The 13,175-nt window shown below is 41.4% G+C and overlaps 1 protein-coding gene across 8 annotated transcripts in view; it reads right to left on the bottom strand.

Moving 5' to 3' along the window:
• TTC6 (tetratricopeptide repeat domain 6) overlaps window positions 1-13,175 on the bottom strand; it is a 153,219-nt gene that overhangs the window by 51,269 nt on the left and 88,775 nt on the right. For all 8 annotated transcript variants that reach the window (XM_050953842.1, XM_050953843.1, XM_050953838.1 and 5 more), the window contains 4 exons: window positions 12,430-12,922; window positions 9,726-9,855; window positions 4,951-5,126; window positions 3,426-3,562 (listed from right to left, as the gene is read on the bottom strand). In XM_050953842.1, coding sequence (XP_050809799.1) covers window positions 3,426-3,562; window positions 4,951-5,126; window positions 9,726-9,855; window positions 12,430-12,922 — 936 coding nt within the window. The remainder of the gene's footprint in view (window positions 1-3,425; window positions 3,563-4,950; window positions 5,127-9,725; window positions 9,856-12,429; window positions 12,923-13,175) is intronic.

The following is a 13,175-nucleotide window of genomic DNA, read 5'->3' as shown; positions in this document are numbered from 1 at the left end:
AATCTACTGTGGGGGCTGCTGTGATCCAAGTAGCCAAAGCAATCACTGAGCTGCTGCTACCAAAGGTAGTGAGTCTGGGAAATGTGCAAGTCATATTAGATGGCTTTGCTGCAATGAGATTCCCTAACTGTGGTGGGGCAATAGATGGAATCCTTATCCCTATCTTGGCACCGGAGCACCAGGGCAGCCAATACATAAACCGCAAGAGGTACTTTTCAATGGTGCTGCAAGCACTGGTGGATCACAGGGGACGTTTCACCAAGATCAACGTGGGATGGCCAGGAAGGGTTCCTGACGCTCGTGTCTTCAGGACCACGAGTCTATTTAAATGGCTGCAGCAAGGGATTTACTTCCCAAACCAGAAATAACTGTTGGGGACGTTGACATGCCTATAGTTATCCCTGGGGACCCAGCCTACTCCTTAATGCCATGGCTCATGAAGCCATACACAGGCAGCCTGGACAGTAGTCAGGAGCTGTTCAACTATAGGCTGAACAAGTGCAGAATGGTGGTAGAATGTGCATTTGGACGTTTAAAGGGTCGCTGGCACACTTTACTGACTCACTCAGACCTCAGCGAAACCAATATTCCCATTGTTATTGCTGCTTCCTGTGTGCTCCACAATTTCTGTGAGAGTAAGGGGGAGACATTTATGGCGGGGTGGGAGGTTGAGGCAAATCACCTGGCCACTGATTACACGCAGCCAGACACCAGGGCAATTAGAAGAGCACACCAGGAAGCGCTGCACATCAGAGAAGCTTTGAAAACCAGTTTCATGGCTGGCCACGCTACAGTATGACAGTTCTGTTTGTTTCTCCTAGATAAAAACCCACCTCCTTGGTTGACTCATTCCCTGTAAGCCACCCACCCTCCCCCCTTTGAGCACAGCTTGCTTGCAAAGGAAATAAAGTCACTATCATTTAAAAACCATGTATTCTTTATTAATTGATTATAAAAATAGGGAGATAACTGACAAGGTAGCCCGGGTGGGGTGTGGGAGGAGGGGAGAGGGAAGGAAAAGGCCACTTCAAAACTTGTTGAATGACAGCCTTCTGTTGCTTGGGCTGTCCACTGGGGTGGAGTGGCAGGGTGCACAGAGCCTCCCCCCACCCTGCGTTCTTGGGCGTCTGGGTGAGGAGGCTATGGAACTTGGGGAGGGGGGAGGGCAGTTAAACAGGGGTTGCAGCGGCACTCTGTGATCCTGCTGCTGTTTCTGAAGCTCCACCAGACGCCAGAGCATGTCTGTTTGATCCCGCAGTAGCCCCAGCGTTGCATCCTGCCTCCTCTGATCTTCCTGCCACCACCTCTCATCTCGATCGTCCCTCCTGTCCTCACGTTCGTCTCTCCTGTCCTCATGTTCATTGGCCGCTTTCCTGTACTGTGATACTGTGTCCTTCCACACATTCAGATGAGCTCTTTCATTGTGAGTCGACCGCATGATCTCAGAGAACATTTCATCGTGCGTGCGTTTTTTTCGTCGCCTTATCTGAGATAGCCTTCGGGACAAGGAGGGAGGCTTGAAAAATTTGCAGCTGTGGGAGGAAAAAAGGGAGAGAAGTATTTAAAAAGATACTTTACAGAAGTATTTTAAAAGATATTTTACAGAACAATGGTATACTCTTTCACAGTGAACAACACTATTCACATTACATAGCATATGTGATTTCAGTACAAGATCGCATTTTGCATCTTATATTGAGTGCCTGCAGCTTTGGTGTTAGAGATCACAGATGCAGGGCCAGGCAACAGAATTTGGCTTGCAGGCGGCCATAGTAAGCCATAGTCTTTCGGCTTCTGCAACCTTCATAAAAGCAGCGCCCTCCTTTCCCATACCAAGCAAAGCCCGTTGAGTGCTGCAGTTTTCGTGTTAATGTACAGCAGCAGAAACCAAACTAACTCCTCCACACACTTTCCTGAGGATAACACAGAGAGATAAAGAACAGATGTTGCTTGACTGCCAGCAAACACCGGGACCATACGCTGCCAGGCTTTGTCATGCAATGATACCAGATTACTTGCTACTGGCATGGCATGGTAAAGTGTCCTATCATGGAGGATGGAATAAGGCTGCTCTCCCCAGAAACCTTCTGCAAAAGCTTTTAGAGTACCTCCAGGAGAGCTTCATGGAGATATCCCTGGAGGATTTCTGGTCCATCCCCAGACACGTTAACAGACTTTTCCAGTAGCTGTACTGGCCGTGAATGCATCCCAAGTCCTCAGGGAAAATTAATCATTAAAAAACGCTTGCTCTTAAACCATATATTATATATACAAAGGTACACTCACCAGAGGTCCCTTCTACGGCTTCATGGTCCGGGATACCACTTTGGGAGGGTTGGGAGGGTATTTCAGTCATGGTGAGAAAAAGATCCTGGCTGTTGGGGAGAACGGTGTGCTGTGTGCTCTCCTCAAGCTCGTCCTCCTCCTCCTCCTCATCTTCCCTGTCTGCAAAATCCTCAGGCATGGCTGAGAGTATCACCTCCTCGGAATCCACGGTCAGGGGTGGGGTAGTGGTGGCAGCACGCCCTAGAATTGCTTGCAGCTCAGCGTAGAAGCAGCATGTCTGCAGCTCTGCCCCGGAGCATCTGTTTGATTCTTTGTTTTTCTGGTAGGCTTGCCTGAGCTCCTTAACTTTCACGCGGCACTGTGCTGAGTCCCTGTTGTGGCCTCTCTCTATCATGCCCTTGGAGATTTTTTCAAATGTACTGGCATTTCGTCTTTTGGAATGTAGTTCTGATAGCACTGAATTGTCTCCCCATACAGCGATCAGATCCAGTACCTCCCGTACGGTCCATGCCGGAGCTCTTTTTCAATTCTTGGATTGCATGGTTACCTGTGCTGATGAGCTCTGCATGGTCACCTGTGCTGATGAGCTTGACTGGCCAAACAGGAAATGAGAATCAAAAGTTCACGGGGCTTTTCCTGTACACCTTGCCAGTGCATCTGAATTGAAAGTGCTGTCCAGAGCCATCTCAATGGTGCACTGTAGGATAGCTCCCGGAGGCCAATACCGTCAAATTGTGTCCACACTAACCCTAATTCAAACCGGAGATATTGATTTCAGCGCTAATCCCCACGTCAGGGAGGAGTACAGAAATCAATTTTAAGAGCCCTTTATGTCAAAGTAAATGGCTTTGTTGTGTGGACGGGTGCATGGCTAATTCGATTTAACGCTGCTAAATTCGACATAAACTCGTAATGTAGACCAGACCTAAGCTGATGGCTAGACATCCACGAGGAGATGTCAGTGAGACAGGCTGAGATTTTAGTTTGGAGAGACAGAGACAGGTCTGGAGTAGAGACAGAGATCTGTGAGTCACCTGCATAGAGATGGTAGTTTAATTTGTGTTTGCAGATGAGATGCTACCATATTATTTTAATGCTATTTTAATAATCGAATAATAATTGCAGACTATATATTTTACCTTGCTTGAACATTGCTGGGATCTTCCTTAATCACAGCTGTAAAATCCTGAAGAGCTATAGTCCAAATTGATTTCTCAAAGAAATGCATTCCATGTTTCATAAGTGCATCTGTTCTTTTTGGATTATATTGAAAACACTACATTGAAAAATGTAAGAAGAACATAATATTTGCATAATAGCTATCCTTATTTCCCTATAAATTAAAAATCTGAAATGAAAAGGTACCAAAGAATATATACTATTTTTTTGAAAAGTATAAACTATCTTCCATTGTTTTAAATATTTCCCTTGTCCTTTAATTTCCTTTGCCAATCTTTTCCCTGCAGTTGTAAAACTGGAACACATAACCAACTCAGCAACCTTATAAACTGACTCTTAATTTAGCTATGAAGCACTGTCCAGGATAAATTACAGAAAATATGTACTAACTCCATCACACAGAAGATTTGTTTGATTAAAAGGATATAAGTTTCTGAAAGCTATGTGCCAGATAAATCCAAATATTTGTACACTAACTCCTCACTTAAAGTCATCCTGGTTAACGTTGTTTTGTTGTTACGTTGCTGATCAATTAGAGCACATACTCATTTAATGTTGTGCAATGCTCCCTTATAACACTGTTTGGCAGCTGCCTGCTTTGTCCAAAACTTGCAGGAAGAGCAGCCGGTTGGCGCTAGCTGGTGGGGCAGTGGACTGGCAGCCCCCCATCAGCTCCCCACTCCTCTAAGTTCCCCGTGTGGCAGCAGCCCAGCAGGCTATCAATTGCCAGGCAGTTCAGCTGTCCTTTCCCTCACTGCCACGTGCTGCTCCTGCCCTCCAGGAGCCTCCTGCTTGCTGTGCAGGGAGGGAGGAGGAGAGGGGCTAATGTCAGGGTTTCCTTCTCCCCCTGCTCCTGCACACCACTGAGCCCATCTCCATGGGGGGCTGAACATGAACAGGGCTCAGGATGGAGGCAGCAGCTGCTGTCTCAATTTCCTGATCTACTTAAAAAGGCAGTGTACTTAGAGTGGAGTCAGCGTACTTAAAGGGGCAATGCGCATCTCTCTCTCACATGGTGTATGTCTCTGTCTCTGTCTGCCACGCTGTCTCCCCTCCCTCCATTCGTGCTGCCTTGTAGAGTGTGAGGCTACATTAACAACAACGATTTTACCCTTGAGGGCTCAGCCAATTGTTAGTTCATCATTTAGCAGTAAGGCATTCCCTGGGAAATATCCCCCCCTCTGACTTCACCACCTCAACGAAGCTTCACAATCATCATCACTGTGTACCAGTATTAAATTGTTTGTTTAAAACTTACACTGTGTGTGTATATAATATAGTCTTTTGTCTGGTTAAAAATATTTCCCTGGAACCTAACCCCTCTGCCCCCATTTACATTAATTCTTATGGGGAAATTGGATTCACTTAACATCGTTTCGCTTAAAGTCACATTTTTCAGGAACATAACTACAACGTTAAGCGAGGAGTTACTGTAATTCAGTGATGTTACTATAATAATGTTACACTAGAAAAAGAAAAACCTACTTTGGTATAATCGTCCATTGCCAATAATAATTCCTCTTCCTCTTCCAACAACTCAGCTCTCCTGAAATAAATGTCATCATCTGTGGGGTTGCATTTCACTGCTAAAGAGCAATTTATGATTGCCAATCCATTATTGCCCTGATTTCTGTAAATTTCAGCCTTTGACAGATATGCATCTATAACCAATAAAATATAAAATACAACATTTAGCAGCACAAAATATTGACAATTCACCTGCCATCTGCAGAAAAATAATACAAGCATGAAAGTAAAGCATGACCAATTCTTTTTCACTCTGGGTGATACACTGCAAAAGTACTGGAACTTCAGCTCTGTGCTCAGTCCTCTAACTCCGTAGTCCTCCTGACAGATAGTTTGTGTAAGATTTCTCAGTCTTTACAAACTCAGATTAACGTAAAGCACTTTAAAGTGATTCAAATATTCAAAGCCCTTTTAGTCTGAGTAAAATAACTTAACAGGCCTATTTTGAATGTTTCTTGACAACATTCTAATCTGTAGATTGAGCAAAAAGATCAAATAAAAAAACCTATGCATGCACAAAAGACTTCCAGCAACTTCAAAATTACTACACCAATTTATTTCAAACACAGCATGTTTCCTTAGTTCTCCTTAGAATGTGAGGTGTGACCCTCAGCAGATCATGAGTGACTACAGGGCTCTGGGAGCAAGGGTGAAGGAGTTGGGAGCACAGGTGGTGTTCTCTTTGATCCTTCCAGTCAAAGGTAGGGGCCCAGGAGGTGAATGCCTGGCTGCGAGGATGGTGTTGCCAGGAGGGCTTCGGGTTCCTTGACCATGGGAGCTGTCCCAGAAAGAAGACCTGCTAAGCTGAGATTGGGTCCATTTATATAGGAAGGCGAAGAGCATATTTTGATACAGACTGGCTAATCTCATGAGGAAGGCTTTAAACTAGGTTTGAAGGGGGCAGGTGACCAAACCCCACAGGTAAGTTAAAAACATGGAGACCAGAGAGAAGAGTCGGAATGTGGGGCGGAGCATGGGCTGTTATAGCAGGGATAAGGGAGAGACAAGACAGAACTTGGAGGGGAAATCAAATCAGGATCTTAGATGTCTGTGAACTAATGTGAGAAGTATGGGGAATAAGAAGGAAGAGCTCAAAATGCTAGGACAGGCAGGACAAAAAGGGAGAAGGTGTTGCCTTGTATATTAAAAATGTACACTTGGACTGAGGTTGAGATGGAAATAGGAGACAGACTTGTTGAAAGTATCTGGGTAAATATAAAAGGGGTAAAAAACAAGGGTGCTGTCATGGTAGGGGTCTACTACAGAGAATCTAACCAGGAAGAAGAGTTAGATGAGGCTTTTTTTAAGCAAATAACAAAATCATCCAAAGCACAGGACTTGGTGGTAATGGGGGACTTCAACTACCCAGACATCTGTTGGGAAAATAACACAGCAGGGCACAGATTATCCAACAACTTCTTGGAATGTATTGGAGACAATTTTTTATTTCAGAAGATGGAGAAAGCTACTAGGGGAGAGGTTTTCTAGGTTTGATTTTCACAAGTAGGGAGGAACTGGTTGAGATTTTGAAAGTGGAAGGCAGCTTGGGTGAAAGTGATCATGAAATGGTAAAGTTCAAGATTTTAAGGAACGGTAGGAGAGAGAACAGCAAAATAAAGACAATGGATTTCAAGAAGGCAGACTTCAGCAAACTCAGAGAAGTTGGTAGATAAGATCCCATGGGAAGCAAGCCTAAGGGGAAAAACAGTTGAAGACAGTTGGCAGTTTTTCAAAGAGACATTATTAAGGGCACAAGAGCAAACTATCCACTGCGTAGGAAAGACAGGATGTATGGCAAGAGACCACCCTGGCTTCACCAGGAGATCTTCAATGATCTGAAACTCAAAAAAGAGTCCTACAAAAAGTGGAATCTGGGTCAAATTACAAAGAATGAATATAAACAAATAATACAAGTACGTAGGGACAAAATTAGAAAGGCCAAGGCACAAAAGGAAATCAAACTAGCTAGAGACATAAAGGGTAACAAGAAAACATTCTACAAATATATTAGAAGCAAGAGGAAGACCAAGAACAGGGTAGGCCCGTTACTCAATGAGAGGGGAAAAACAACAGAAAATGTGGAAATGGCAGAGATGCTTAATGACTTCTTTGTTTCAGTTTTAATCAAGAAGGTTGGTGGACCTCTAACACAGTGAATGACAGTGAAAATGAGGTAGGATCAGAGGCTAAAACAGGGAAAGAACAAGTTAAAAATTACTTAGACAAGTTAGATGTCTGGGCCTGATTAAATGCATCCTAGAATACTCAAGGAGCTGACTGAGGAGATATCTGAGCCACTAGCAATTATCTTTGAAAAGTCCTGGAATCTCCTGTCTTCCATAAGACTGGCACTATATTTGCCCTTTTCCAATCTATAAAAATGGAAATAAGGACAATTGGGGAATTACAGAGCATTTTAACTTCTGTACCCAGAAAGATAATGGAGCAAATAATAAAGCAATCAATTTGCAAACATCTAGAAGACAATAACGTGATAAATAACAGTAAGCATGGATTTGTCAAGAACAAATCATGTCAAACCAATCTGATAGCGTTCTTTGACAGGGTAACAAGCCTTGTGGATAGAGGGGAAGCAGTATATCTTGAATTTAATGAAGCTTTTGATACTGTCTCGCATGACCTTTTCATAAACAAACTAGGAAAATGCAACCTAGATGTAGCTATTATAAGGGGTGTGCATAACTGGTTGGAAAACCATTCCTGGAGAGTAGTTATCAGTGGCTCACAGTCATGCTGGAAGCATAATGTGTGGGGTCCTGTAGGGATCAGTTCTGAGTCCCGTTCTGTTCAATATCTTCATCAATGATTTAGATAATGGCATACAGAATACATTTATAAAATTTGCGGACAATACCAAGATGGGAGGGGTTGCAAGTGTTTTGGATGATAGGATTATAATTCAAAATCAGCTGAACAAACTGGGGAAATGGTCTAAAGTAAATAGGATGAAATTCAATAAGGACAAATGCAAAGTACTCTATTTAGGAAGGAACAATCAGTTGCACACATACAAAATGGGAAATGACTGCCTAGGAAGGAGTACTGCAGAAAGGGATCTGGGGGTCATAGTGAACCACAAGATAAATACGAGTCAGCACTGTAACGCTGCTGCAAAAAAGTGAACATCATTCTGGGATGTGTTAGCAGGAGTGTTGTAAGCAAGACACGAGAAGATAATTTTTCCGCTCTACTCTGCACTGATTAGGGCTCAACTGGAGTACTATGTTCAATTCTGGGTGCCACATTTCAGGAAAGATGTGGACAAACTGGAGAAAGTCCAGAGAAGAGCAACTCAGATGATTAAAAGTCTAGAAAACATGACCTATGAGGGAATACTGAAAAAACTGGGTGTGTTTAATCTGGAAAAGAGAAGACTGAGAGGGGACATGATAACAGCTTTCAAGTACATAAAAGGTTGTTACAAGGAGGAGGGAGAAAAATTGTTCTTCTAAACCTCTGAGAATAGGACAAGAAGCAATGGGCTTAAATTGCAGCAAGGAAGGTTTAGCTTGGACATTAGGAAAAACTTTCTAACTGTCAGGGTGGTTAAGCACAGGAATAAATTGACTAGGGAGATTGTGGAATCTCCATCATTAGAGATTTTTTTAGACAAACACTTATCAGGTGGTCTAGATAATACGTAATCCTGCCATGAGTGAGGGGACTGGACTAGATGACTTCTTGAGGTCCCTTTCAGTCCTACGATTCTATGCTTCTAACTTACTCTGAGCCTTGTACCTTCTGTACCACAGCACAGACTTTTACCATTTGCACTACAAGAATAATATTAGTTAGTGGCAGAAGAAGGTTGCAATTGCAGTTAGTGGGAGGGCACAGGCAACTGGGACCAGCTATTGGGGCCAGGAGATGGTTTTGGGGAGCCTGGTCCACCTCCTTCTCTCTCTCTCTCCCACCCTTCATGGGAGTTGGGGAGCTCCTGCCTCATGTGGAGCCCTCAAAACAGGAAATGAACCTCTGGGACCATTTGCTGATCCAGATAATCACTAGGTGGAGTCTGGCTTATCTCTCTCCCACTTCCCACCCCAGAAGGGGGGAATCTCCTGCCCCATATTGTGCCCTGGGAGGACAGTGGATGGGTGGTTGGGGCCACACACTGGATTCAGATGGCTAGTTGGGGAAGCCTGTGTTTCTTTGTTCCCCACCAAAGGAGTTGAGGAATCTCCTGCTGCATGTAGTGCCTGGGTCTAGAGGAAGGCTAAGAGCAGAACGCACACACCCCCAACCTCACCCATGCTGCTGCAGCTGCTCTGGAAGCTCCCAAGCACTTTGAATAGCATCCATTGCAGCTCCTTTCCTTTCCTTTCCTTTCCTTTCCTTTCCTTTCCTTCCACAAACAAAAAAAACAGGTTGAAAGAACACTTTATAATAGAAGTCCTTAGGCAGGGTCGTTACCAGCTTTCCCTGAAATATTAATGGACATAATGTCATGACAATTGTGTATGTATTGAAATAAAACATTTAGTTATTATTTTAGAAATTCTGATTTAGGCTCCAATCTTGCAAAGACTTATACTCATGCAAAACTTTACAAACTACAAGCAATCCTATTGAAGTAAATGGGACTACTCGGTGCATAAAGTTAAGCATGTCCATAAGTCTTTGCAATACTGAGGTCTAATACAACTGAAGAAACAGCATTTGTGAGAAAAAACTGTTTTTAAAAAATTGGTCATATTTCAATAGATACTTACCTGCATTATTTTTGTTCCATTTAATTATAAAATTCAGGTCATCCAAGGCAGCTTGATTTTTTTCTTGAAAGAGGTAAATTAAATGCCTGTGCCAATAAGCATTAAGTAGAAGTGGTTCTAAGCTTATGGCCTACAAAAGAAAATGCGAAATAAATAGTAGATTATTATTTAGATAGTGATAGGAGTTTCTTAAATGAGCTAGGAGCTCCCTGAATACAGAGGATGTCAAAGATTCTGCCCTGCAGAGTATACAGTTCTATACATTTGAAATACAGATATTATGCAAGTAAAATGTGAAGTCCCAATATTGCAAACACTTATGTGCATATTTAATTTTAAGCACAAGTAACCCTATTGAAGTCACTCATGTTTCACACTAAGTACGTGTTTAAGTGTATGCAGGATTGTCCTGAATTTCAGAAATATTCAGTCTGAAATATGTATTAGTCAGAGAAATCATCACAGTTTATCACTTTTTAACAAGTAAAACATACTTGAATTCTAGAGGATAAACACAAATTAGTATCTTGCACATTGCTGACCTGTCTGAAGATGATAATTAATTGGCATTTCCAAGTTTATAAGAAAATGTCAATGTTGGCCAAATGTGAACTGTACTATTGCTATTGCTATGAAAAACATTACTGATTCCTTAAAAGAAAGCATTTTACTGTGATCTTACCACATTAATGAGATCTCACCAAGCAAATAATTTCTTGTGCATTTTATTCATGGTGCTCATAATATAAGCTAACATAAGCATAGGGAAAATTTACATGAGTACACAAATCTGCCACTGGTCTGCTAGAGTCTGGATTTGTAAACCTGCCAGATACACAGCAAAGCTCACCTGTTTTCTAAGGCTTCAAAGGATGATAAAGATGGAGAATTAAAAGGATAAACTGAATATCCTGTGCAGGTAATTTTAGACAGTCTAGAAGATATCTAAGCGATTATAGGTGACATTGTGTATTGTAATGTACTGTAAAGAGTGAGAGCTTGTAACAGATGCCTATATTATTGTATAAATCAAAATAAATTAAACAAATACATACTTTGCACTTATGTATCACTTTACATGGAAAGCCTGTGGGAAAAGATCGAGTTTCTTAATTATAAAACAGTAACAGTCAAATTTAAAGTTAAATGTTTTATAAATGTTTACTGGAATCTGGAGACAATATGTAAATTGGGTCCAGAACTGGCACATTTTTGCTGGAAATGTCAAAACCAGGTGAAGAGATTTTTACTCACATGCTTTGGATCTATGCATATTGAGAATAGGTGATATGAAAGATGAACAATGGAGATGTGGAATTTATAATTACTGAACCTATCTAAAACAAACACTACACCTCTACCCTGATATAACGCGACCCAATATAACATGAATTCGAATATAACACGGTAAAGCAGCGCTCCGGGGAGGTGGGGCTGCACACTCCGGTGGATCAAAGCAAGTTCGATATAACTCGGTTTCACCTATAACGCAGTAAGATTTTTTGGCTCCCGAGGACAGTGTTATATCGGGGCAGAGGTGTATTACTGATCTGAAGACTATTTCATCCAGAAATGTCTTGGTGATAGGCACCTTAGAAATACCTAAAATAGATAAGGAGATTGAAGGAGCACTGCTTGGATAAATTTGAATTAATAAAGAATAAGATCCCCCAACAAAGACAGACTGGAGGGTAAACCTTTCTCACATTAAAAGCCACAAAGAGTCCTGTGGCATCTTATAGACTAACAGACGATCATGAGCTTTCGTGGGTGAATACCCACTTCATCTGATACTTTCTCACACTGTAGATCTTGAGAGAGCAGGACAGCACAGATGATTAAAAAACATGTATAAAGAATTTATTTATACTGAGGGGGCTGGGATGGATTATCATCATCACCTTATTATGATTTAACATTTATATTCCAATAGTGCTTGGACCCCAAGCAGGTTGGGGCCCCTACATTTAGATGTTGTACAAACATATAGTAAAAGATAAGTATAAATATGAAGAACTGTGCTATTGGCTATAAGTGAAGATTTTTACGTTAAATACACTTTCTACCTTCAAGTAATGCACTTCAGATTTTATCTTTTTATTTTTGCTGTTTATAATTTATTTTAATCCTCTTTTTGCTATGCTTAGTTTAGATTGTGTAGTTTCTTGGGTGGAGGTGAAGAGTTTCTCTACGAAGTGGGTACCCTCTAAATTACTTATAGACTTAACAGTCTTCAAAAACAAACATACCAAATACCAATGTTAATTTATAAATATTAATTATTGTAAGAACATTTATTTTAATAATGCATAATAACTATACTTCACTTTATAGAAAATAAAGGCTTGACCATCAGCTGTGCCCAGAGTAGTGCTTGGAGCAGCTGAGAACAAAAAAAAAACTTACTGTCAACTTTCTACACTCTCTCTTCTCAGCCAGGGACCAATTTGGAACTTCTCTAGCTTGAGACAGCTATTACGGACTCCAAAGAAACATTACGGTACTAGAGCACAGTGTATTTTAGCCCTGCATCTCCATTCTCTGAATATGTACCTGGGACCATCCCATTCTGGGAGAGAGGCGAAAGGTGGTGGAATAGAGCTGGATATCAGCTTTCTACCAGCCCTGGGAGAACTCAGATGCCCAACAAGGTAACAAAAAACACCTAGTTCTTGGCAGTAAACAAACTTTGTATTAAACTTACTTTTTCCAAATCATCCATGGCTGACTTTAACTTGCCTAATTTCCTGTTTATTGCTCCACGTCTACAATAGTGAAACGCTGAGGAATTTCCTTCATTTTCAATCAACAGTGTTAGTCTATTGATTTCTGTTTCCAAATCTTCAATATCAGCAATATCTTCTACCAAAACAGGATTCACTGAGTCCATTAGATCTATTTTTAGATCAGGTTTTCCTTGGTCTGCAGAGTCCACTTTCTTCGTGTCTGTTAGTATTTTAGCATCTTTTTCCTCAGTAGAAGCCCTACTAGGAGGGAAAGCCTCATCGAACCAGGTATTCCAGAATCCCCTGACCCATTCACGAACATCAAGGTCTTTTGAAATTCCACCTTTACTTTTTGCAAATTTCTCAAAATCTAACACATAAGGGAGACTGGGACTTCGATAACACTGGACTGCCGGAGATACTCTGATACTGAATTTATTCTCTATATGCAGTCTTCCAAGGGATACAGAGCTGAATCAGGAAGGAAAAAAATGATTACGTTAACTGCAGGGTCTTAGCTATATTGATGATACGGAATTAACTACTTTACTAGTTTAATTAATAACTATAATATTTTTGGTCTAAGAGCCATTTATTACAATATAATTACAAATTAGTCACAAGTGAGCACAGGTATGATAAATGATGTTCACACACCAAAATAAACAGTACCTGCTGCTCAGTTCAAGCACACACACCTCCTCAGAAAGTTCTCAACAGAGAT

The sequence above is a fragment of the Gopherus flavomarginatus genome, chromosome 5, assembly GCF_025201925.1.
Source record: "Gopherus flavomarginatus isolate rGopFla2 chromosome 5, rGopFla2.mat.asm, whole genome shotgun sequence".
Taxonomy (NCBI): domain Eukaryota; kingdom Metazoa; phylum Chordata; order Testudines; family Testudinidae; genus Gopherus; species Gopherus flavomarginatus.
This window is presented reverse-complemented; position numbering and strand designations above follow the sequence as displayed.